At 53.6% G+C, this 26,195-nt stretch overlaps 1 protein-coding gene across 2 annotated transcripts in view; it reads left to right on the top strand.

Moving 5' to 3' along the window:
* Positions 1-5,479: 5,479 nt before the first annotated feature.
* Positions 5,480-26,195, top strand: part of Emid1 (EMI domain containing 1) — a 51,728-nt gene continuing 31,012 nt past the window's right edge. For both annotated transcript variants that reach the window (XM_051165101.1, XM_051165100.1), the window contains exons 1-5: positions 5,480-5,591; positions 13,366-13,479; positions 13,804-13,907; positions 23,444-23,521; positions 24,922-24,983. In XM_051165101.1, coding sequence (XP_051021058.1) covers positions 5,491-5,591; positions 13,366-13,479; positions 13,804-13,907; positions 23,444-23,521; positions 24,922-24,983 — 459 coding nt within the window. In that variant the 5' untranslated portion in view covers positions 5,480-5,490. The remainder of the gene's footprint in view (positions 5,592-13,365; positions 13,480-13,803; positions 13,908-23,443; positions 23,522-24,921; positions 24,984-26,195) is intronic.

Raw genomic sequence — 26,195 nt, 5'->3', positions numbered from 1 at the left:
TCTCTTACTCTCTTGCACTTTGTACTTCCTCTACGGGTGCCCCTTTTCTCTCTCCCTCTCTCCCTCCCTCTGTCTCTGTCTCTCTACCCTCATGGCCCTAACTCCTCTCCGTTTCCCTTCCCTCAAAGAAGTCTCTCCGCATCACATCTGTTGAGTGTCGTTCTATTTACTTTTAAATCCTAGCACCGTGTCCACAGGGTGCAGGTAGACTGCACCAGAGCAGAGCACAATGGAAGGACCCAGAGCCGGCTCTGCCAGCTAGGGGAGCAGGGCGGGGAGAGGCTGCAGCACAGGTCTGTCTGGGCACTACCCATTCAGCTGTTCATTTGACCCAGCCTCCCTTTACCAAGCCCTGCGCTAGGATTCAAGTCTCTTGTGGCTTGTCTACCTGAGGGGCCCCTTGAGAGGACACAAGCCAGCCCCAGGCAGCCAGAGCCTCTGCCGCAAAGGGGCAGACTCCTACCCTGGGGGGGGATCACAGGAAGCCAAAGCCTATGTGGTACTGACAGATGGATGACCACCCCGGCCCTGCCCACCCCCAGGCTCTCAGGGGGGCTGACACCAGCAACCTGGGTCCTCTCTCCTCAAAGCACCCTTCTTCCTGTGTGTCTGTCTCTTTTCCTGTTTTCCACTTCCTGTTTCTGCATATTTCTGGCTCATTTCATCAACATCTCTGCCTTCTTTTTTTTTAAATATATTTTATTGATTTATTCATATTACATCTCAATTGTTATCCCATCCCTTGTATCTTCTCATTCCTCCCTCCCTCCCATTTTCCCTTACTCCCCTCCCCTATTACTGTGACTGAGGGGGACCTCTTCCCCTGTATATTCTCATAGGGTATCAAGTCTCTTCTTGGTGCTTTCTTTCTTTCTTTTTTTTTTTCCCCAGCGTATGTATGGGGTCTCATGTAGACCAGGCTGGCCTTGAACCCCTTGATGCTCCTGCCTCCAGCTCCCAAGTGCCAGTGTATCAGCTCTCTCCTTCGCTGAGTCTCGGATCACTTTCTGCTACTCGGGTTTTCCACATTCCTCTCAGAACGACTCACACCCACACATACCACGGGGGAAGGTCCGGTGGAAAAGGCACTCAGCACCTACTTAGTGCCACCTGGGACTGATATGGCAGCTGGCAACGTCACTCTCGGCTGTGAGCATCGCCTTTTGCCTGCCCTTTACTCTCCCATATCCAGGGTAACTTCTGGGGAGCCAAGTCCTTCATTTGACATGCATCCACAGGACGGGTCTTGACCTCACTGGAACTGGGGTACCCACACCTTTCCACACCACAGAACACATTGCCGGCCCCCTGGTCAGCAAACAGCCTCTGACTAACTCTGCTGCCATCAATTTAGTATTTAAATCAGGTAGGATCTCAGTGACTTCCTTCATCCCAACTTTAAACAGCGTTAACTATATCAGTACTTAACTATTATTTATAAACACATGCTTTCACTGCAGTATGGGCGCACAAAAAGCTCTTCTCTCAACCCAAACACAGAGCCACGCATGGTGGCACACGACTGTAATCTCAGCATTTGGGAGGCAGAGGCAGGTGGATCTCTGTGAATTCAAGGCTAACCTGGTCTACAAAGAGAGTGCAGAACAGGCAAGGCTACACAGAGAGATCCTGTCTTGAAAAAATCAAATAAATGGACCAACAAATCAATCAATTCGTATACCGAATGCTCCTCCTTAGTCCACTCTGGCAGAGAGAGTGGTAAGGAGCACCATTAAGGCAGAGGGGCAGACCCATGAAGGACACAGGCCAGACGGGAAGACCCTGGGGAGAAGGGGAAATCGACACAGTTGGAAAGACCTCTCCTATCTACAGCCCTTCATAGTTAAAAACAAAAACAAAAAAATAAACCAAAAAACAAAAAACAAACCAATACAAAAAAACCCCACAGTCACAAGACATTCCAAGACCTCCTATAAACCTGAATCTTCCAGATGAGAAACTGAGGCTGGAAAAGGCCTTGTAGGTGACCGAGAGCACTCCCCTTGCCCCAATGTAGACGCCCTGTCCCATGAGGCTTTCTTGTGATTTGTGCTTTGCCTACCACCCCCAAAAGGTCGAGGCTGCATCTCTGGAGGATTCCAGAGAAGGGTGGGCAGCCCCTGGGAAGTTCTAATTTATGATTTCCGGACAGTTTCCTTCCCCTGCCTGCAGCCTCAGCTGGGTGAGGAGAGCAGTTTACTGAGTGTAAATACCTGAAGGGCATCTGCAGCCTGTGGGCTCTGAGTTCTCCTACCCTCCTAGCCCCAGGACACAGCCAGCCTTCCCTGGCCAAAGGTGTGAGCTGGCACTTTCCCCAGCCTGGAAGGATCCAGAAGGCCCTGCCTTTATCTGAGTAGCCTTTGCTGGCAGGTATTCGTGGCCCTGAACGCCTAGGGCTATGGGCATGGATCAGATCAGCCAGGGCTGGATCCTGCCTGCCCTGTTGCTTGGAGACAGGCACTTCGGGGCACCCTGAGCTAGGAGGCTGTCCTATGGGACACAGCAGGGTGGGGAGCAACGTTCCAGATGGAGTTCCCAGGGGAAAGAGGCCATGGCCCAGGTTTGTTTGGGACAAAAGCATTTCCTGTTTGGAAAAGTTTGGATGGATGGATGTTCCCCCAACCCCGTGGCCAGCTCTAGGAGGTTCCTGCATGAGTCCCCTGTGGTCCCTGTGTGTAGATCCAGGTCCCTGCACGTTTCCATGTGCTCCATCCTCCTCAGCCTCCAGATGGGAGACCAAATCCGTGCCAAGTTCCCTCACCCCAAAGATGCCTCCTGTGGGCTTTGGCTGGAGGAGAGAAAACTGTTTGGTAGCACAGGGCTCAGTCACCAACTGTCCAGCAGCCTTGAGCCTCACACATAGGGACAAACTGCTGCCTCCTGGGTGGCAGAGCCTGGCCTGTGGTCAGCCTGGGGGGCCTGGCGGACAGCGGAAGCTCCTGTCATTGCTGGTCTGGTATTGGCAGGCAAGAAGACCAGGCTTCTGAGGAGAAGCTTCTGCCACAAGGGCAGGCCCTAAGACTCTCTCAAGCCAGCGGCCTTTGTCTGCCCGGCTCAGTGAACTGAAACCTTCACTAAACCAGAAGCCCACCTCTAGCCACACACCTTGCCTTTCTTCACCTCTGGAGCGAGAACCAGAGAGCCGGAAGTTACCATCAGAACAGCTCCAAAGCCCTAGGATCGCCCCAGGGAAACCAAAGTTGTCTTACTTTCTCAGAAGAGGGGAAGGGACCTTTCTCGGGTTCACAAGGCCCTGGGTGGGCACAGCCTGGCTGTGTTATAAATCAATAATTAGGGCTGGGCATGGTGGTGCACGCCTTTAATCCCAGCACTTGGGAGGCAGAGGCTGGTGGATCACTGTGAGTTCGAGGCCAGCCTGGTCTACAAATTGAGTCTAGGACAGCCAAGGCTACACAGAGAAACCCTGTCTCAAAAAACAAAACAAAACAAAAAAACCAAAAATAAATCAATAATTATACAAAGGAGTCTTCTAGAGCTTCTGGGAGCTTCTGCGTGTTTGGTGACCAGTTAAGGAACGTGGGCGCCCTAACTTGTAGGAGTCTCAGAGTTGCTGCTAACAGAGCTGCTAGGGCCTCCTCCTGCCTTCCTCCAGTTTGGATACGCTGCAGGGTGCCCCTGGTGTGATGGGGTTTGATCTTAGCTACTTGACTGGGGCCTCAGATAGACCTGGGCCCTACAGTGGGAAGAACAGGTAGGGGCAGAATCAAGTTGCTGATCTGCCTGTGGCAAAAACAGGGCTAAAACTGAGGACACAGGCAAAGTTCAATTCCCACTACTACACAAAACAAGACAAACCCCCTAAGGCTTAGGCAGGGAGGCAAAGGGCTGACTGATTTAGTGCCAGATGACAGCACATACCAACAAGCTCAGTGAAGGGAGGCTGGCATCCCTATGGGGCCAAGCTGGGCGCGTGACCATGCCCTTGGAGGAAGTTGGGAGGTTTGGAGAGCCACAAGAAGCAGGGACATCATAATCCTGCCCAAAGACCTAGAAGGACCAAATAAGAAGCAGGCTCAAACCGGGGAGAACTCCTGTAAGGCTGCATGAGCAGAACTGTCAGGAGACAGGGTTTGAACAAGCACCTAGCACCTGGCCCCCTAGAGACATGGACCAGGCTTTGCCTTCCTCTACTTGGAACTCTGGTTACATATGCTGGTCCTGACTCTAGCCCAGGACCTGCTCCCACCCATGGCTCCAGGAGAGGCAATCCACAGGAATCAGCTGTTTGTGGTTTCCTGCAGAGGTGGGCAGGCAGCCACAGGAGCATGGCCCATGCACTGCTGAGCTGGGCAAAGATGCCCTGACCTAAGCTGCTCACTCCTGGGAGGCAGTTCCCTTGATAACTCTGCTCTCAGTGGGGATCACGCAATGCTATCAAAAATACATGTTACAGCTGGGCACAGTATCAAACCCAGCACTCAGGAGGCAGGGGCGGACAGGGAGATGTCTGTAAGTTGAAAGCTAGCCTGATCTATATAGTGAGTTCCAGAACAAGCCAGGACTATATACTATTCATACATGCCCATGTGTACACAAACATGACATGCATGCATACAAGCACCTCACATGTACACACACATACACACATACACATACGCATAAATTGCAAATTCAAATATGACACACATAAGCAAATACTGCCCAGGCACACAAACCAATATACACACAGATCCAGCACATACGTGTATACAGCACCATGCATGCGCACAGCATCATGCGTGTACACAAACATTCTATCGTGCCCGTGCTCACACAAGCACACACCTGCTACACCTCGTGGAACTTGCTTGAATCCTACGCAGGCCCTCCACTCTCAGCCAGTCTTACAAAATGGGAAACTGAGGCCCATATCAAAATGCTATATATACTTGTGCTTAAGAGGCCCCAACACTGAGATGAGGGGATTGTGGCTCTAGGGTGGCTCTGCCTGAGTGCTCTTGGCCATAGTGTGTCCCTGTAAATAAGGGTTATGAGTAGTGCCTGCACTTAGGGGGCGCCCAGAAAGTGCCGGGGCCCCCGGGTTTCTCATCGGTAACAGAGACAACTTGGCTAGCCCAGCACGGAGTGATGAAAAGCTTCAACTATGGCAGGATGTACGGGGTGAGATGCCCAGGACAATGGCACAGCTCCCGCAGGAAGCCTTTGTTGGGTCGATGGGCGGATCCCGCGTGTTTCGGGAACCCGGTTCCACAAAGATGTCAGAGGGAGTGCGTCTGGGCGCGATCGCTCAGGAGTGGTGGGTTCGGGTCCTGGCAGCGTCCGGGGTTTGGGGGGGGGGGCGGGTGTGGCTAGGTCCTCAGTTTCCCGGTCTGCAGCGCAGGTGGGCACCTTGAGGGCGTCCCGGCGGGGACGCGGACGGCTTCCGGGTTGGCGGGGGCGGGGGGCGAGGGGCGGGCGAAGGCGAGCGCCCCCGTCCTGCTCCGCCCGGAACCGGCTCTGCGCGCCAGCGGCCGCGGCAGAGACGACAGCATGGGCGGCCCGCGGGCCTGGACGCTGCTCTGCCTCGGGCTCCTGCTCCCAGGAGGCGGCGCCGCGTGGAGCGTCCCGGGCGCTCGGTTCTCGGGTCGCAGGTAGGTCTCCCCTAGCTCCGTGCAATCCTGGGACTTGGGTAAGGGAACCGGACCCTGGCTCCCGTGCAACCCCGAGACTGGGACAGGGACGCGAACCCCGCTCCAAACAAGCTCGGGACTGGGACAGGGAACAGGACTTCAGCTCCGTGCAACCCCAGGACTGGGACAGGGATCGGACCCAGCTCCGTGCAGCCCCGGGTCTGGAACAGAGAACAGGACTCCAGCTCCGTGCAACCCTAGGACTGGGACAGGGACGGGACCTCAGTTCCGTGCAACCCCGGGTCTGGAACAGAGAACAGGATCCCAGCTCTGTGCAACCCTAGGACTGGGACAGGGATGAGACTCCAGTTCCGTGCAACCCCGGGACTGGAGCAGGGACGGACCCGTCTCCCACATCGGTAGCAGTCCGGGACTGAAGTAGGGGCTCTCTCACCTCCATACCATACCATAACCAGTGGGAGCCTGGACTTGGCACCCGAGCTCTGGAGAGCCAGTTCACCTACCTCTGTAGGAAAGAACAGACAACCTCCCCTACTCCTCCCCCGAGATCCCCGATGCCCCAGAAGTTGGACCCTTGGCAATGTAACAAAGCCCCCCCCCCCGCCCCGCAGGACATTTGTGTGACTGGCCCAAAGTGTCCCCACGCCCCCCTTCATGCACATGTAAAATGCCAGTGTCACCCCCTTAGACAGCTCTTCAGGGATTCCCTCCCCATTTCCCTATTGCTGGCTTTTTTTAGTGTCCCAGCTATTTATTTCAAGCTCAGAGGAAGGACTGGGGTGGAGTCGGCACAGTGGGTCAGTGTCAGAGGGCCCCCTGGGACCTGGCATTTGGTTGGACCTCCCAACGGTCGGCCTGTGACTTTCTGCCGGCCTTTGTGGAGTATTTCCGAGGATAGGATCCTGTGGGGCCTTCTCTAGACTGGGCCCTTCAGAACTGAGGGAGAATGCCCCCATTCAACAGAGGAGTAAACTGAGGCGGGTGACAGGCTGAAATCTAGGCTCCTGGGCTAGTCATGGAAAAGCTGGGATTCAATCTCCCTTTCTGGTCTTGATGGCAGAGTTTGAACCTGCCCTGGCCCCTGCTCTGCCTGCGGAGGTGAGAGGGGGGCAGGGGGGTGGGGGGGGCGGCTCTCCAGGACAGACATGTGGACTCGCCCAGGGCCTTTTAGGCCTTTCAGCCTATTGAGAGGCCTTCGAGGGCCCCCACCCCCTGCCGACTCAGTTCTTTCATTCTTTTCAGAAGTTTCCCTTTCCCAGTGGTCAGAGGCCAGCCGCCCTCGGGGGAGCTAGCAAAAGCAGGTGACATGAGCAGGCCCCAGGAGTAGAAGTGGCTGAGGTGTTAGAGGTCCACGAGCAGTTAATTCGTCAGAGATAGGGACAGCCATGTGGCAGATGTCACAGCACCACCTGCAGTGTGCCAACTACAGCTGGTTTGGGTTGGCACTCTTCCTGTACCCTCAGCCTCTAGAACCTTCCCAGCTGCCATCTGAGGCTCCTTTTCTCCCTCCCTCCCTCTCTCTCTCTCTCTCTCCCTCCCTCTCTCTCTCTCTCTCTCTGGTTTCTCAAGACAGGGTTTCTTGAGACAGGGCCTCTCTGTGTAGCCTTGGCTGTCCTGGACTCGCTTTGTAGACCAGGCTGGCCTCAAACTCACAGCGACCCACCTGCCTCTGCCTCCTGAGTGCTGGGATTAAAGGCGTGCACCACCACTGCCGAGGCTCCTTCTTTAAAGAGGCCTCTGTTTATAGAGAAAGAAACAGAGGCTCGGAGGAGGAAGCTGCCTGTCCCCCATCCTCAGAGTGAACCCTTAGAATCCATGATGCTGCCATGAGAGGGATTAGGGATTTGGGCTTCCCAGGGTCGGACTAGGATGAGGAAACCAGCCCAAGGCGCCATCTTCCATGCTGTAATCTTTGCCTGTGGCCAGGTATCTGGTCTTCTCGGGGTGGTCAGTTCTTCATCCCCTTAGAGAATACTGTCACAGCAGTCTGTGACACAAAGCTCTTCCAGCAGTGCACTCACTTCTCATGGCCTTGAGCCTCAGTTTCCCTTTTTGCTTATCCTGGGTTTGAAGGCCTGTTGTGAGAGTGAAGGCCAGCAAGGCCAAGTACATGGATTCCCACTGTGACCATCTTAAAACTGGAGTTATCTGTGGTCCTTGGCTGCCAGGACCTCCCCTCCTGGCCCTGGCCCAGTATCTTGGAGACAGCATGGGGATGTCGCACCCCATCAGCCCTCCCTCCACTCCCGGCCAGCCGCCCTGGGCACCCCTTGGCAGCTGAGGGACTGAGGCAGAAAAGAGGCTTTGTGCCTGAGGAGGGGGAGGCCTGGGAAGGCATCCAAGGTGCCACCCCCAACCCCAGGAATGCGGTGAGACTTTGAGCCCCTACCACCAGGGTGCCCAGGGGCTGCGCAGAGCCACCTTGGAACATGTTCCTGTTGCCAGTCCGAATCCCCTAGTAGGACAGCTTCTTGCCCCTGTGACGTCCCTCCCAGCCTCAGTCCTGTTTCTTTGAATGATTCTGGCATTCACAAATCCCAGTTCTGTGCCCACATGGCTAACCCCAGGCAGGTGCCTTCTCTCAGACCCTCAGTTTCCATCTCTGTAAGGCCTGTGCAACCTTGTGAAGACAGCATGATGCTGGTGTCCTCGGCCCCTAGGGAGGGCCCCGGCCCCCCTCCTGCTAGGCTGTAATCTGCCGCAGCTGACTGTGGCATCCCAGGTTAGGAAGAACAGACCTCAGGAGCAAGGCTTGCCATTTGCAGATGGTCACAGCAAGGCCAGAGGCAGTTGGGGCCGTGCCCAGGGTCTCTGAGACCTGAAGAAAACTGCATCACGAGACTGGAGCAGCATCCTGGTGTGGTTCATGGTGGCTCTTGTCGCCCCACCCCCTGGCCTGTCTCAGTCCTTTCCTCTCCTTTTCATAACGGCCCTTGGCCCCTGGCCCGCTTGGCTGCCTCCCACAATTCGTCCCTATCACTGTTGGGATCATAGCCCTGGGCCCTGTGGAGACAAAGTCCCCAGGGCCCCTCGCTGCAGGGAGTGGAGGGTGGGTGTGTGGGGTCCACTGGATAGGATGGCTGGTGCCAGGCTGAGCTGGTCTGGCCTGTTTTTTCCCCTCTCAGTGGTCTCTGGAAGCCCTAGAGGTACTGAGTGGACAGAGGTGGGGCCCTGGGGAGAGGGGATGTGTTGTTTCCTTCCAGCCCTGCCTATGCCCCACCTCACAGTTCAGCCTCCATTGGCTTTTGGGCACCTTATCATTGACCACGTCTCAGGGAAGAAGGTCCTCAGGGATGGCAAGGGTGTGTGAGTATTGTGTCTCTCTAAAAACTTTGAGCCTTGACTTCCCTGCCCAGGCCACTGTGTTCTCAGTCATGCAGTCATTTAGTAAACCCTCATGAGCTGAATTCTGTCCTGACTGGGCCCTTGCCTGTACCGTCTTCCCTGCACTCATGGGAGAGAGAGTGGCTCAGGGCTGCTGTGCTTGCCTGGACTTTGGGGTATAGACTCAAATAGGGATTGCCAGAGTAAGGGATGGGGTTCTGGAAGTAGATTCTAAAGACCAAAAGTGGGTTAAGAGGTAGCATGGCCACCCAGGTGCTCAGTAGATGTGAACAGCACAGTGGGGAGCCCTGATAGACTTGGAATTCCATGGCGAGCTGTGACCAACAGCAATGCATGCTTTACAAAAAGCTTCTTGCAAGGCCCACTGAGATGGCTCAGCAGGTAAAGATGCTTGCCACCAAGCCTGATGACCAGAGTTCAATTCCCAGGACCCACATTAGACAGAACAAACTGAATTCCACAGTTGACCTCTGACCTCCATGCACATCTTTTTAGGCATGCACACATGAATGCACACATAATACATGCATACAATATGCACATATGTGCACACAAGCATTGTGTACACACATGCATACCATACATATGCACATGCATGCAAATACACACCAACGCACATACAAATACATACATACACCCACGCATGCATAGGAATGCATGCATTCATATACTCACCCGCACACATGTGCACATACACAAATTAAATGTAAACAAAAGGAAACAAAACCTCCTGGTGTTCCTGAAAGTGGGCAAAGGATGGCCTTCGGCTTATGCTGTGGTCCATGAGGCTGGCCACCAGGTAGAGGAGTCAGCCTGCTGACCTTGAACTACACCTGGTCTAAGTGTCCTTTCCTGTATAAAATGTCTGGCCAGCTACTAGCTCCACATGTCCTACTTGGGGGTTTGTGGCCAAATTCCCTCAAGTAGCAAAAAACTGGGAATAGCATGAGACCTTTAATTAAGGAAGGACAAAAAGATCCCCTTCTAGGGAGAAGGCCTTTGAGGTGACTGTAGTGATTCCAGGCACACTGTCCCAGTCTGGTTGTTCCTGAGCTGGGTGTGGGGGGGAGAGGGGGGGTTCACATGCATGTGAAGCATCTGCACACACAAATCTAATGCATGTGAGCCCTTCTGGGCCTGCCGCTGCCAGTTAGTGTATGAGTGCACATGTGTGCATGGTGAGACTATACATCACTGTGTGTTTGTGTGGAAACGTGCAGAGAACATGATTCCAGTCTGCCTGTCCACAAGGAGTGTGTGTATGTCTGTGTGTGTCTGTGTGTGTGTGTGTGTGTGTGTGTGTGTGTGTGTGTGTGTGTGTGTGTCAGGCTTGCATGGTAGACAGTCTTTTCTGCAGGACCATGTTTTCCCGTGCAGGCCTTGATCTTTGTATACAAGTTCATGTGCTTTGTGAGTCTGTGCATGTACTTGCTGGCACTTCCCAAGCATTTGTAGACACACATGCCCTCAAGAGGGCTTCCACCTGTGTGTGCACACTGACACCCCCATGCTGTATGTGGAAGTTTATTTGTGTGTGTGTGTGTGTGTGTGTGTGTGCACTTGCATACTACATTCAGTGTTCATCCTGTACTCAGGGGTCCTCTGGCTTCCCCTCTCTAGCCAGGAACTCTTCACTCAGCAGGCCTGGGCCAGCCTGAGCGACCGGAGCGCTTGTGCCCCTGAGCTGGACATTAAGTTTTATACACTTTGGAGGGAGGTGCTTAGGTCCCTACCTTCCAACACAACCCAGCAGTGTCCAGGCCAGCTCTAGGGAGCTGAGTCTCTACAGGGCAGGGACATGTTTACCCTCTTTCTTTGTTTCAACCTATAAAATTATTGTAAGTGGTCAGATATGGTGATGCATACCTTTAATCCTGGCGCTCTGGGGGCAGAGGCAGATTGATCTCTGCAAATTTGAGGCCAGCCTGATCTACATATTGAGTTCCAGGGCAGGCAGGACTACATAGAGAAACCCTGTCTCAAAAAACAAATCGTGTGTGTGTGTGTGTGTGTGTGTGTGTGTTGTGTCAGAGGTCAACTGGGGAATTGGCTTTCTCTTTCCACCCTTATGTGGGCTTCAGGGATTCAGCTTAGATCACCACCAGGCACTTGCAGCTGAGCTGTTTGCCATTCTTTCTTTATTTTTCTGAGGTGGGAGTTTTCTGGGCTAGGCCAATCGATCCTCAACCTCTGCCTCCAGAGTACAGGGACTGCAAGTGCAAGCCACCATACCCGGAGGACCACAGAATTAGGTTGCTGATTTGTGCTTCTTGCTTGTCACCCTCTGTGTGGATGTGAGAGGTCAGACCCTGCCTCACTGATGTCCCTTTGGGGATAGCTAGGCTGCAATGCTCTACAGACAGATGACTGACCCATCTGGATGCCACAGTGCACACATTGGGCACTTACTGTATGCTAGGGGCATTTAAATGGTTCTCTGCTAAGCCAGAAAGACATCCCTCCATTGTAGAGGGGAAACTGAGGCCCTGGGAAGAGATCGCAACATGTCACCAAGCTGGGACACAGAGCCAGATTTGAGCCCAAGAATGTGGCTAGCTAGGCCTGGCCTTTGACTCCATCCCAGAGGCTTTAGCTCTCCTCTCCTCCCTGTGTCAGTTGAGACATGGTCCATGGCTCTGTGAAGGCCCCAGCCTGGGAACCTGCTGACCTTGGGCTCAAGGCCATGAAGAGCAGTCTGCTGCAGAAGACAGCCCAGGCTGAGAAAGGCCACCTGACACCACCTCCTCTTTCCTGAGCCCCAGCAAATTACCCTGGGCTCCTGACCTCAGGCTAAGCTGAGGGCTGCTGAGCACCTGGAATGTTCCTGCCCGCCCCCCCCCCCCACCCCCGCACCAGTCCAGCGCCTCCCCCCCACAGCCGCCCCACCCCCCCCTTCAGGAAGAGAGAGCCTCAGTGTGTGAGACTAAGAAGGCCCAGCCATCTCTCTGAGCCTTGATAGAACCACCTGTGGGGAGGAGAAGTCCAAAGGAAGCTGATGGAAGGGACAGTTGGGCTTGGCAGGAGCACTTTCTGTCCCAAGGGACAGAATACTATCCCAGTGCTGAGAATGGTACCAAAAAATAATAATAATAAAATCAGTCAATCAATCAATCAATCAATCAATCATAGCATTGAGTCGCGGGGGGCAGGGATGCGGGGTGGGCAGAGGCAGGTGGATCACTTGTGAGTTCCAGGCCAGCCTGGTTTACAAAGTGAGTTCAGGACAGCCAGGACTACAAGAGAAATCCTGTCTCAGGGGGAAGAAAAAAAAAAAAGACTGTCACACAAAGCCAAAAACTACAGAACAAGTGTCCTTCCAGAAAGAGCAAGAGCTTGTGGACTGGCACATTGGCACATGCCTGCGGTCCCAGAGTTAGGAGGCAGGAGGGTCATTGAGGCCAGCCTGGAATACTTATTGAGATTTCCGTCTTAAATAAACAACAACAAAAATAAAGTAGAAAGAAGGAGACAAGCAAGCACTTCACTTCCATGCATGTGTAGGTTCACATGCATGACCCTAGGATAAGTAATCCTTGTCAAACTGCCTCCTCTGGGGCTGACACCGGTGACAGCCTGCTCGTGACACTTGCAGCACACGAGGATCGGTGCCTGGCCTTCTGCTATTCCTTCATTTACCAGGATATGACTGCTTCTCCACAGATGGGGAGATGGCCGCTTACGGCTTGGTCTCAGCTTCAGCTGACCCCATAACTTGGTGCTCTCTCTCTCTCTCTCTCTCTCTCTCTCTCTCTCTCTCTCTCTCTCTCTCTCTCTCTCTCTCCCTCCCTCCTCCCTCCCTCTCTGTCTCTCTCTCTGTCTCTCTCTCTCTCTCTGTTTTTTGTTGTTGTTTTGTTTTTTTGAGGCAAGGTTTTTCTGTGTTAGCCTTGACTGTCCTGGACTTGCTTTGTAGGCCAGGATGTCCTCGAACTCACATCAATCTGCCTGCCTCTGCCTCCCGAGTGCCAGGATTAAAGACGTGCGCCACCGTGCCCGGCTTCACAACTTGTCTCTTAATCCCTGACTGGAAATGGTTTTCCTAAGAAGTAGGTGCATAGTATATGACTTTGAAAAATATGCTTCCAAAAGGTTTCAACTGGTAGCAGTGGCGACCGGGATGGGGGTGGGGTTGAGGTGGGGTGGAGTAGTAGCTCAAGGTTGGAGACAAGATGCGGAAGAGGCGGAGCCCCGATGGTCAAACCCTTGCTCCATCTTGCTCGAGGCCGCCTGGGAGCCCCCAGCATGGCCGCCCCTCTTAGGGCTATTGAGTTCACCCGTGAGCTGCAGGCTCTGTAGAGTCTCAACCTAAAAGACGCAGAGAGCCCCGTGGTTTCTCAAGAGACTGAGGGCTGGAGAGAGCACCCCTTCACTCATCCTCTTGGAGTCCTGGGCGGGCCTGCCACTTGAGCTTTCCTCTGTGGCTTTGTCTCAGGAACTGGTGCTCCTACGTGGTGACTCGCACCGTCTCATGCCACGTGCAGAACGGCACCTACCTCCAGCGAGTGCTGCAGAGCTGCCCGTGGCCCGTGGGCTGCCCGGGGAGCAGGTGAGTGCAACTGCGATGAGGGAGGGACCGACTCCAGGCTGGGGCACAGCACCGGTGAAGGGCTGCGATTGATGGCATGAAGTGCCCGGGATGGCTTAGGGGTGGGGGTGGGGCTCAGGATAGGTGGGCCGAAGCATGAGGGGCAGGGTAGCCCAGCCAGCAGTGGAAATCCAGACACCCGTGGCCGTAGTGCTTAGTAAAGAGCTAGATCCAAGAATGGAGGTGGAAGAAGATCCAGAAGGTTCTGACTTTGTCACCAAGGTGTCAAGGGCAGCGGGAAATATAGCGGAAGACCCTGTCTGAGCCAGGATGCCTTTCTTTCAGCTACAGGACTGTGGTGAGGCCCACGTACAAAGTGATATACAAGACAGTGACTGCCCGCGAATGGAGGTGCTGCCCTGGACATTCAGGGGCGGCCTGTGAGGAAGGTAGGAAAGCCCGAGACCTGGGACACTTCGTGAAGCGCCTCCCATTGATATGATGCCGCCCTCTGTCCCCCTCTTGGTAACTGCTTGCCTCTTAGGGTCCCAGAAAAATTTCCTATCTGTTGTATCACTCTCTATTTGAGTCATGCCACCCCAAGTTCTTGGTTTTCTAACTTGTGTTAGCTAGCTCTCCAGCACTGTGACAAAGCGCTTCAGGCAATACGTTTACGTAGCAAAAGGGTTTATTCTGAGCGTCCAGCCTCAGACTGGTTGGTCTTAGGGTTTCGGGCCTGTGAGCAAAGTAACACATCGTGGCATGGGTACATCTTCTGGCTGATGTAGAAAAGGAGTGGGTGCCCATCTCACTGTCACTGCACACTCTCAGAGCCCTAGACGTCTCCTACTGGGCTCCACCTCCTTTTTAAAAAACAAAGAGTTTCTTGTAGCCCAGGTTAGCCTTGAACTTCCTTTGTTTTTGTTTCTGTTTTTCAAGACAGGGTTTCTCTGTGTAGCCTTGGCTGTCCTGGTCTTACTCTGTAGACCAGGCTGGCCTCGAACTCACAGAGATCTACCTGCTTCTGCCTCCAGAGTGCTGGCATTAAAGGCGTGCGCGCGCTGCCACGCGCAGGTGCTTCATGCGTGACGTGCAAGCACTCCACCTAGTGAACTACGCCTGCAGCCCGTAGCCCCAACCTCTTAAAGGGTACCCCGATAGTGCTGCGCCAGGACTGCAGTTCCAACATCTCTCAGCCTGTGGGCAATGTTCAGCACTCAAGCCCAGAGACCCATCCAGACTTTCCCACAGGATATCATAGCCCAGGTCATCTGGAGGCCAAGAGCTATTCAAGCCAGCTGGGAAAGGGGGGCGGGGCACCGCACCCTGCTGCAGAAGAGACTAAGGCCCAACAAGTTCCTGGGCACCCAGAGCTACATGGCAGAGTTGGAACCCAGACCCTGTCTGCCCGGTTCTGTCGTCTTTGGGGTACGCTCATCTGCGTACCCCGTGTGCAGAATGTGTCCTATCCGTGGGTACTCTTTCACAGATTCCCCATCTACACGTTCAGCTTGGGGTGGCTCAGCTCTCTCTAGACCTTCCGGCCTCTTGTGATGCTGGTCTCTGGCCCGCGGCGGCACAGGTGAGAGCGTCATTTCCAGGCATGGCTCTTATTCAGGATGAAGTGGTCCAGAACGAGCCTGAGAACCTGGCCTTAGAGAAGGCGCCACAGCACAAGGTTATATATATCCTGAGTCCAGAAACAGGAGGATGAAAGTGGGGCTCTGCATCCATCGGGGAGTGAGGAGCTGAGTGAGGCCCCGCCCCCAATGGGTGAGGCCCCGCCCCCAACACATGCTGGAGAACCGGAGGGCAGAGAGATGGAGTCCAGGGTGCCCATTAAGAACGGGGTAGGAATCAGTGATAGAGGGGTTTGCTGAGCACGTACAGAGCTCTAGAAGTGGAAGATAAGGGTAACATTGGGTCCAAACTGATGAGAACGAGACAGGCGAGCCAGGATTTGGCTGTTCTGAGACAGGGGTGAGTGGAGCTGGGGAGAAATGGAATGGGCAAGCCCTAGATATAACACCCCTGCAAAGGGGGCCATGCCATCAGTTTAGGAGCCTAGAAACCTGGACCAGTGCCCTCCCCACAAATAGAAGGGAAGATGGAAGGGGCCCTAAGGGTAAATGGAAAGCCAGCTGCCAGGGGCAGCTGCCAAGGAGACCACAGGGGTGCTGTGGGCAAATCCCACGGTGTGGAAGGTCAGGTAAGGCCTCATCAGACAATGGCTACTGTATCCCTGGGGCCTTAGTGAACAGGTGACGGGGTAGAGGACATGTAGGGGCAACTGCTGGGGACTGTGTGCCAGACCACTCTCGATGTCTCCCACTCCCTCTGTGGGAGCTTCAGGTCCCAGCCTGGGGACAGGATACCCAGGGCTTCTTGGCCAGGCCAACTGCACCCCCCACTAGCTGGGAAACCTCAGCCCAGAACTCCCAAGGCATTATGCGAGAGCCTTGGCTTGGAAGTCTGCAGTTGATGTGCCTGTTATGAGTATGGGGAAGTGGGGGTCCAGGGCGTGGTGGTGACATTCCCTTAATCTCAGCACTCAGGAGACAGAGGCAGGCGGATCTCTGTGAGTTTGAGGCTAGCCAGGACAGCCAGAACTACATAAACAGACCGTATCTCAAAACAAAACAAAAACAAAGTATGTATGGGTCTTCAATAAAGGGCACCAGACTGTCAGGCGCACTTTTAGATGTCCAGGCTCCCCATCTGAACCTCAGGGCCTCTACCCGTGAATGTTTTGAGTCTGCAAGTGGAGCTGGGTGTTACTGCAGCGTGTTGGGCAGCATGGTGGCAGATGGGACAGGAGGGCTGTTCCCACCCTACAGGGCTGGAGGGAGCTAAGAACAGGTGCCCAGCCCAAACAGTCTGGAAAAACAGTTCTGGGAGTGGGGGTTGGGAGGTGTGTGGACATTGCCTGCCCTTCCTCCCACAACTGGATTTAGGCCACACACACACCCCAGCTGCTTCCCTTGTTGTTGGCTGCTCTCGTGGCTATCCCATGCCTGTGACATGACCCTGGGCCCCAGAGCTGCATCACCACCACCACCAGCAGCAGCAGGGACCAAAACAGTCACAGAGGAAGGGTAGGTTCCCCGGTGACCCAGCAGGTACAAGGACCCAGTTCCTCAGTCACTGCAGCTGGCCCGGGCCGGTTACCTCACATATGGAATGGGGGTGTTCATGCCTTGACAGTGAGTGAGGACAGTCTCGGTCATTGTGCATGACCACCGGTGAAGCTAAGAGAGAGGAAGGGACCAGCCTGGGGTCATGCAGCATGCAAGAGCTAGGGTTGAGATTTGCCTTTTCTTTGGTCCTTCCAGGCTTTGGGAGGAGGTAGTGTGACTAAAAATGCTCTGGCTCAGACACTACCTGGCCACCTACTTGTGGAAACAATGGGCGAGAAAGATCCAAGGCCAAAATATACTTACTACACAGGCAGGGCAGGCAGAGAGCTGGCCCAGTGCCAGGGCCCTGGCTGGAAGGAAGGCAGAGTGCAGAGTGGAGCTAGCTGTCAACCCTCCCCAACCCCCCACCCCCCTCCAGCGCCTGAACCTGTGTGGAGGGCAGAGCTGCTGCAGTCTGCCCCCCACATCCTCCTTTTCCGATCATCTGCCAAAAGGCTGCCTGTGGTCTAAAGTCCAGATGATACAAATAATACTTATGTGGGGGCGGGACATAGTGTGTAAGTGCTGTAGGCAGGTTCTCTCTAGTGGCATCCTGTCTCAACCCCTGCACACACCACCCCCCCGCCATGACAAGGGGGAAGGAAACCACCACTGTCCTCTGTGTCATCACAGCGAGGCTCCCAGAAGGACAAGCTGAGGCCCCTACATAAGCCAAGTCCGGCTGGCTCTGGAGTGGGGTCTGGGCTCCGCAGCACCACAGCTGAAGACATCCCAGGGGGCATGCTCAGACAGGTGGGGGGTGCTGTGAGCACTCCCAGATGGAAAGTTGGAGATGCTGGGGTCCACCCTCCACTGTTCACGGCTCCCCTAGAGACCTGCGGACTCTGCTTCTCTTTACTGGTTCACTGTCTTCCAATATGGACGTCTCTTCTGTCTCTTCCCCACCGGGAACCCCTGACAGTCCTTGTTGTCCGTGGTGGGGAACCAGACATTTGCTTAGAAACCACAGCCCCAAAGCCTCAGAGCAGATGTGAGGCAGGTGGTGGCCACGCCCTTCCAGGGCCCCTCAGCCTCTCCTCTCTCCGGGACTGAGCACAGCCCACACATGTTATCTTGTGCCAGCCAGGTGCCAGGTACAGAGCCAAGCCTGGGCTTTGCTTTATAGAGTTCTGAGGGCTAAATATTGTGTCATCCCACCCGTGTCCACCACCCATCCACTCCCATTCCTGTCTGGAAGGTTCAGTCAACCCCACCTCCCGGCTCCTCCACCAGGGTGCTGCCCTCCTACACTCCTGTAACATCTACCTTCACATTACACACACCCTATATACCCTGTGCCCACACTGACCTTCTCTGTGCACCCTGTGGCCTTGGCAGTGGCTATCTTGTCTGTCTGTGGCCACCTTAGTGCTCCTAGGGAAGGCTGACTAAGCCGGCCTCCCTCTGCCAGCATGACTCCGTCAGCTCCAGGGCCTGGAACAGGCCCACCATAAAGCGAGCTTGGGAAAATTGAATGGAACGTGCCCACCCTGAACAGGCCAGGCACACAGCAAGCCTCCACAGAGGCCTCCTGACTGGGCTGGAGGGTTCTTGGAGCTGAGAGGCCCCAGCTTTGACCCTAAGCCCTCTCTTAGACCCACCAGCTGGTCATTAGCAAATATTTACATTTGTAAAGTAAATTCACACAGGACCCAGCTAAGAAGGCTGTGGTCACATGGTCTGAGTGGTCACCAAGCCAGGTGAGCAGAAGGGTCCGGTGTAAACAATGAAGCCCCTGCCCTGGCTCTGCTCTTTGGCAGGGAAAGTCACAGAGTTGAGGGAGCCCAGAGATCCCTCGAACTTCTTCCATCCTCACTCTCAGTTTGGGGCAGTCTCCGAACCCAGCCCACTTGTCCTGCTGTGTGGACAGGGCAGAGATCTCCTCTTTGGTCCTCAGTGCTCTTCTGTGGCCCAGCATGTGGAAGAACACTTGGTACAGGGAGGGAACACAGGACCAGAAACTGCAGAACACACCAGCCTTGTAGGGGACAGCACACTGAGGGATGAGCACTTCGGTGGGGCTTTGGCAAGAGACTGTCCAGTCCTGGAGGACTTCCTAGAGGAGGTGACACAGGAACCGTAGCTGTAGGAATCAGAGCCAGGGATGGACACAGAGAAACAGTTGGAGACCTCCTAGACAGTGGGACGTGCCCCAGAGTTAGTGGAATCCGTGGTGGTGGAGCCAGCCTCTAGGGCCTTCCTGGGATACAGTAAGGGCTTGGAGGAGTCTTTCAGGGCAGGGAGGGGCTCAAGTCTCTGGCCAAACTCCAATGGGAGGGATGGAATAACTTAACCATAGCAGGGCATCTCCCAAGCTACAGCATCCATACTAAAGCTGTGTACACGCACTAAAGGGCCTGCTTACAGCAAGGCATGTCTCTAAACGTATTTTATCAGAGCGTTGGGTGGTTTGGCTGGTTTCTGTAATCCTGAATGAAAGCTCAATGTTTTCTAGATCTTTCTGAGTCTTGTTCCCTTAAACTTACCTCTTCTCTTTTCTCTGCTTTGTTACAAGAATTGGGGCCAGACGTCTACCACTGAACTAGCCACACCCCAGCCCTTCCTTCTTTTCTTTTCTTCTTTCTTTCTTTCTTTTAGATTTACTTATTTTTAAGAGTTTTCTTTGCCCGAGTGTGTATGTGCGCCAGGTCTTCTGAACTGGAGATACAGATGGTTGTGAGCCGACATGTGGTTGCTGGGAGCTGAACCCAGGGCCTCTGTAGGAACAAGGGTTTGTAAGCCAAGTGGTGGTGTGCGCACGAATGTATTCCCCCCTCACTTGGGAGGCAGAGACGGGTGGGTCTCTTTGTTCCAGGCCAAATTGGTTTACAGAATAAGTTCTAGGACAGCCTGGGCTACACAGAGAAACGCTGCCTTGGGGGGAGGGGGGGAGGTAGTGGGAGAGCAAGTGCTCTTAGTCACTGAGCCATCTCTCCAGCTCCCCAAAATGTTTTGTTTTTATTTTTTTGTTTTTTTCCGAGACAAAGCTTCTCTGTGTAGTCTTTCTTGACTGTCTTGGAATTTGCTGGATAGACCAGGCTGCCTCACCCACAGAGATCCGCCTGCCTCTGCCTCCCAGAGTGCTGGGATTAAAGGTGTGTGGCATTGCCTCTCATCCAAACTATTATAATCTCAATCTATCTCTCTCTGTCTCTCTCTCTCTGTCTCTCTCTCTCTGTCTCTCTCTCTCTGTCTCTCTCTCTCTGTCTCTCTCTCTCTCTCTCTCTGTGCGTGCATGCATGCGTGCGTGCACGCGGGCGCATGTGAATGCAGGTATCCAAACAGATTAGAAGAGGGTATCAGATCCAATGGAGCTCGAGTTATAGGGGGTTGTGATTCAAACAATATGGATGCTGGGAACCAAACTGGAGTCCTCTGAAAGAATAGTGAGCACTTTCAACCACTGAGCCATCTCTCCATCCCCACTTAAACACACACACACATGCACTCCATATATTATATACATATGTATATGTATGTATATATATATTTTTTTAAGATTTTTTGAGCCAAGGTTTCTCTGTGTAACATCCCTGGCTGTCCTGGACTCTCTTTGTAGGCCAGGCTGGCCTCAAACTCCTGATCCTCCTGCCTCAGTGCTGGAACTGCAGATGTGCACCACCATATCCAACTAAACTTTCTTTTCTAATTGAATGTACAATCACTCTGAGCTATTGTGTCTGTACTTCTGCTCCAGGTATGTGTTTGTACATACACACATACATACATATATTCGTGCACATGTGGGTATGTGCATGTATGTACACACATGTGTATGGGTATGTGCATGTGTCAAAATTGTGTGCATTTGTAAATACAAGAGTGTGGCTATGTATGTGTGTACATGCACGTGAGTATGTGTGTAACATGAGTGGATATGTGTGTATACACGTGTGTGGGCAAGCACACATGTGTACATATGGGGACTGGAGCTTTATTAAGTGTCTCTCTCACTCTCTACTTTTCTCTTGAAACGGGGTCTTCCGCTGGCCTTGGAGCCCAACAGTTCTGCTAGACTAGCCAGCTAGTAAGCCTCAGGGATTCCCGCCTCCTGCCTCCCCCTCCCCAGCATGGAGATTATAGGCACGTGCTCCCACACCCAGCATTTCCATGGTGTTAAGGACTGAACGCAGGTGCTCATGCTTGCTCAGCAAGCACTTCCTTAACGGAGCCATCTCCCCGGCCCCTTTGGCCATATTTCTGAGGTTTTTTTTTTTTTTTTTTTTTTAAATGGCTGTTGGCTAAATAGCCCATTCCAGATTGTTTGGGAAATGATTTCCAGCCACAAGTCCACTGGTCAGTAGCTCAGGGACAAGCCCTGTGTGCCACGAGAGCACGTGTGTGCCCGTGCTTGGGGCAGCTGTGTCTGTCCCCTGCTACTGTGCCTTCGGGGAGTTGGCTTATTTGCTTGCAGCCCTGCAGTGTTCCCAGGACTCTCTTTGTCAGGTGCAGGATGATCCAGGTCCTCATCCTGCTGGAACAGGAGCGGAAGTCCAGGGACAAACAAGTGGCGGCCATCACAGGAACTGCTGTAATCGGGGCAACTTCGAGGGTATGCACACATGGAAAGTGCTGTGGGAAAAAAAGGGGAAAAGACACTAGCTATGGTGGTGCACACCCCTAATCCTAATGCTAAGGAGGCTGAGGCAGGAGGATTAAAACTTTGAGGCCAACCTGGGCTACATGGGGAGATCCTGCTCTAAAATAAAGAAACAAAGGTAGGTATGGTGGCGCCCACCTGTGATCACGGGATATAGGGGGTGCAGGCAGGAGGATCACTAATTCAGAGTCATCCTTGGCTACACAGGGAGTACTGGGCCAGCCTGCACCCTATGAGACACCCGTACCTCCACAACCACCCCAAAAAAAGGAAAGAAAAAATGTAGAAGACAGACTGGTGTTACTTTGTTTTCCTTTTCTTTTTTCTTTTTGGGTTTTTGTTTGTTTGTTTGTTTTGTTTTTGGTTTTTTTTTTTTTCCTGAGACAGGGTTTCTCTGTTTTAGCCCTGGCTGTCCTGGACTCACTTTGTAGACCACACTGGCCTCAAACTCACAGCGATCCAGCTGCCTCTGCCTCCGGAGTGCTGGGATTAAAGGCATGCGCCACCACACCTTGCTCCTGTTTTTAATGAAAGAATAATAAAATAGCACATTCGCTTCACCTGGGACGAAGAGGCTAAAGGGCTGCAGGGGGCTCCATCTCCTGCTGGGCGCAGGCTTTCCTGCCAGGCGGACCTGCAAAGCGGTCCCATCATGTAGTCAGCCCTGCTCGGGTTTAGTCATGAGCTGAAGAACTTCAGAGGGAGGACCACGAGTAAGTGATGTCATCCCTCTGCCTTAGTTTCCCCAGGAGGAAAACAGGGAGGATTCTAGTCACTCAGGCACTTGGCTTTTCCTGGAACCAAAGAAGGGTGCCATTTCCTCATCTGTTACAACTGTATAGTCCCAGTTCTCAGTGGCAAAAACAAGACATGTGGGGGTGCTTGGGATGTGCAGGAATGGCATGTGTGCGTGTGTGTGTGCACATGTGTGTGCGTGCGTGTGTGTGCACACGTGTGCATGTGTGTGTGTGCGCGCGCGCGCGCGTGTGTGTGTGTGTGTGTGTGTGTGTGCATGTGTGTGTGCGCACTAAACACAAGTCAGCTACAGTGGCTGGCTTTTGTAGAGCTATGCTGGGCCACGGAGCACACTGAGCACAAGCCCTGCTTCACAATGGAATCTCCTCTCCTTGGGCACCCTGCCACCATCTTTACCACTGTCCAGGCCTGCAAACCTCTATTCCTGTCACCTGTGGGAGGCACTTACCTCCTGTATCTGAGCAAGCAGCAGGCCCCTGGGGCCCTTAGGGAAGTCGTCCAGCCTGAGCAAAAATCCTTGGGCACATTGGGTCCCGGAGCAGGGCCAGGCGGCCTCCCTGCTGGGGGCTGGCCAGAGAGACCCGTCTGGTTTGGATTGCCGGCGCCTCTTACTCCTTGCCTCAGCCCACAGCCCACGTCCAAGCAGCCAGGCTACTGCCTTATTTGGGTCTTGTCCCCCGCCCCCCACAGGATGACACTTCATGGCCTTAAAAGGCAGGCGCAGGGGGCTGGGGAGGGCAGTTACCACTGTTGGCTGGAGAGCCGCTCCAGCTGCGCCCTCCGCCCTTGGCTTGCCTAGGCAGTCCCTCCAGCTGTGTGGAAAACCAGGCCCATGACATCAGACCAGCCCGGCTGGGTAACCCTCCTGGGTGCGGAGCAGCTAGGCTCCTGGAGCAGGCAGCCATCCTCTCTCTGGCTTTCATTTAAAAATGGAAAGTCGCTTTGGCTTCTCCTTACCAAGCGAGGTATGGAAAGCGAGCATGGCAACCAGCACTGTATCATTTATCAAGCATCTGCTGGGTGCCTGAGCCCTGTGTATGCACAGTAGAGCCTTTGTGCATATCACCCTTTCCTGGCCTTGCTGTTCCGTTTTACAGATGGGAGAAGACAGATCGGTAAATAGAGGGCCTGGGAGTTGAGCTTGTCTGTGAGCTCTAAACACATACTTAGTTCTGGCGCTCACTGTGGTCACCCAGGCAGCGGGCAGCGTTTAACCTTATGTGTGGCCCCCCACAGGTGGCCAACCCTTCTCACCAGCCCGTCAAGCAGCCAGTCTTGTTTATCCCTGCTTCTTTATTGCTGTGTGACCCAGAGAAATTGCTCCACCTCCCTGTGCCTCTACATTAATGGGAACAGAGATCCATCCTGGGGTAACAACAGCACAAAGGGCTATCTAACGAGGCGAGGCTAGCTCAGGTCAGCAGACTCTTAGCCCACTGTCCCTCCATTGCAGGCTCCCCTGGCTTCCTGGAGCCTACATGGTCAGGCAGCACCATGCGAAGGATGGCACTGAGGCCCACGGCCTTCTCAGGTGGGTCCCTGGGGCAGCCTCTTGGGGGAACCTCTGGGCTGGAGGAGATCTAGGGTAGACCTAGGGCAGTGAGGTAATTGTCCCCAGGAGCCAGCTGGGTCCAGCAGTAAAGGGTCAAGCATAACGCTGCTTTACCCCATGCCCTGGACAGAGAACCTCAAAGCAGAGGATGTGCCCCCAAGGGGTGTCTGAATTAGGCCAGGCACCCTGGTGAGCCCTTTGACCACTGGATTTTTATAGTTACAGGTTCAACTCCCCAGTTTCCTCTCTGGATGCTTTTTTTTTTTTTTTTTCCTTTTTCCTTTCTGTCTTTTTTTCTTTCTTTTTAAAAGATTTATTTGTTATTTGTATGGCATGTGTGCCTACAGGCCAGAAGAGGGCACCAAATGTCACTATTGATGGTTGTAAACAACCATGTGGTTGCTGGGAATTGAACTCAGGACCTTTGGAAGACCAGACAGTGCTCTTAACCTCTGAGCCATCTCTCCAGCCCCAAAGCTGCATGCTTTCAAACCTCACAGCTGCCCACAGTGCCCAGAAGACCTAGTTGAGTCTATTCAAGAGCAGGGAAACCAAGGGTCAGGTGGAGACTTGCTCTGCCCAAGGTGCCAGAAGCAGGCCAGTACCAGGCCTGGGTCCTCTGAGCTGTGTGGGTTGCCACGTTATATACTCACTGCACCTTGTCACCAACTCCGGTGCCTCCTGTGTGCCATTTGTGTTACACACGGGGCTACAGTGAGGACGAGAGCAGCCAAAAATGGCCAGAGAAGCTGGGATGTGGCTCTTTGAGACAGCCAGAAAAACCATTATGTGTGAGGCCAGTAGCATCCCAGCTGTGGCCTGTTGGTCCCCAGAGCTGGTAGGCTCAGGCCTCACCCCTGCCCAGGAGGAAACAGGATTTTCTGCCTGCCCCTTCTGGAGACGGGATCCTTTGGATGCTGAGTCCGGCAGAACCAGGGCCCCAGAATCTAGAGAAAGGCTCCTCTCGGGGCTGGAGAGATGGCTCAGAGGTTAAGAGCACTGGCTGCTCTTCCAGAGGTCCTGAGTTCAATTCCCAACAACCACATGGTGGCTCACAACCATCCATAATGTGATCTGATGCCCTCTTCTGGCCTGTAGGGGTACATGCAGGCAGAACACTGTACATAATAATAAATAAATATATCTTTAAAAAAAAGAAAGAAAGAAAGGCTCCTCTCTGGAGGTTCTGGGATAGAAAGAAGGAACCTCCCCCCGACCCCAGGGGTGTCCCACCTGGACCTGCAGTGAATCTGCAGCTCAGGCCCACACTGCTCCCCCCATGGGTTAGCGTTGTCAGGTACCTGCCTCCTCCTAGGTGTGAGAACTCTAGGCCGACCTAGGACCCCTGACCTTAGCCCCAGCCTTCCCCTTCCCCACAGGTTGTCTCAACTGCAGCAAAGTGTCTGAGCTGACGGAGAGACTGAAAGTGCTGGAAGCCAAGGTGGGTGAGCAGCCCCCTTCTTGTTCTGGGCATTGGAGACATGGACCTCCCTCACTCCTTCTGTACCTCCCCACCCCGTGCCCAGCCTCTGGGCAGACTGTTTTCCAGCAGGCATGGCCCTGCCCCCCCCCTCAGTGTCCATTCAACTTCCTGTGGACTGCTCCTCGGGTGCCTTTCCCATGAAACCGGTACACAGCCATACAGGAGGCCCTAAGACTCCTTCCCATGAGGCCCACTCTCAGCCAGATAAGCCAAGATACATCCCTAAGAGCAGTGACAGACCCTGCCTGGCTTTCACCTTTGTCCTTCATCCTGCCCTCCATGCTATCTTCTAGACTGAAAATGAAAAGGCCCCCATCTCAAGTTAACTCAAAATAGAAAGGGTTTTAAAGTTATTAAAAAAAAAAAAAAGACAAGAAACAAGACTCTGAATGTAGAATCAGACAAACCTCAGAAATCCAGAAAACTATTTACAAAGACTAATTGTGGCCCAGAGAGAAAAACCAGCAGCTACTTTTAAGACAGGGTCTCACTGTGTAGCGCAGGCTGGCCTGCAACTCAGTATATACACCAGGCTGGTCTCCAACTCAGAGAGCCACCTATTTTTTTTGTTGTTGTTGTTGTTTTTGTTTTTTTTCAAGACAGGGTTTCTCTGTGTAGCCTTGGCTGTCCTGGACTCCCACCTATCTTTTTTTAAGCATTTGTTTGTTCGTGTATTGTATGCACGTAGGGTCCCAACGTGTGGGTCCTAGGACTCAAACTCAAGTAAGTCATCAGGCTCAATGGCAAGATCTTCACTCACTGAGTCATCTCGCCAGCCTCCGCCCCCATCCCCGCCTCCTTTTTGAGAGGGACTCATGTATGCCAGGATGGCTTCAAACCTGGCTGCGTAGCTAAGGATGACGTCCCGCCTCCACCTGCTCCATGCTGGGATTATAGGTGTGCACCGCCACATCTGACTTAGGTGACGCTATGATCAAGCCCAGGGCTCCGTGAGTGCTAGGCAAGCCCTTCACCCACTGAGCAACACTCGATGCTCCTCTGTCCACTCCTGAGTAACTCGGATTGCAGCCATGAGCTACCACCTTTTTTAATTTATTTTTTATTTTATTTTATTTTATTTATTTATTTATTTATTTTTGGTTTTTCGAGACAGGGTTTCTCTGTTCCGGACTCACTTTGTAGACCAGGCTGGCCTCGAACTCACAGTGA

Source organism: Acomys russatus, chromosome 22 (genome assembly GCF_903995435.1).
Source record: "Acomys russatus chromosome 22, mAcoRus1.1, whole genome shotgun sequence".
Classification (NCBI taxonomy): domain Eukaryota; kingdom Metazoa; phylum Chordata; class Mammalia; order Rodentia; family Muridae; genus Acomys; species Acomys russatus.
The sequence above is the reverse complement of the archived record's forward strand: the minus strand, read 5'-3'. Positions and strand labels throughout refer to the sequence as shown.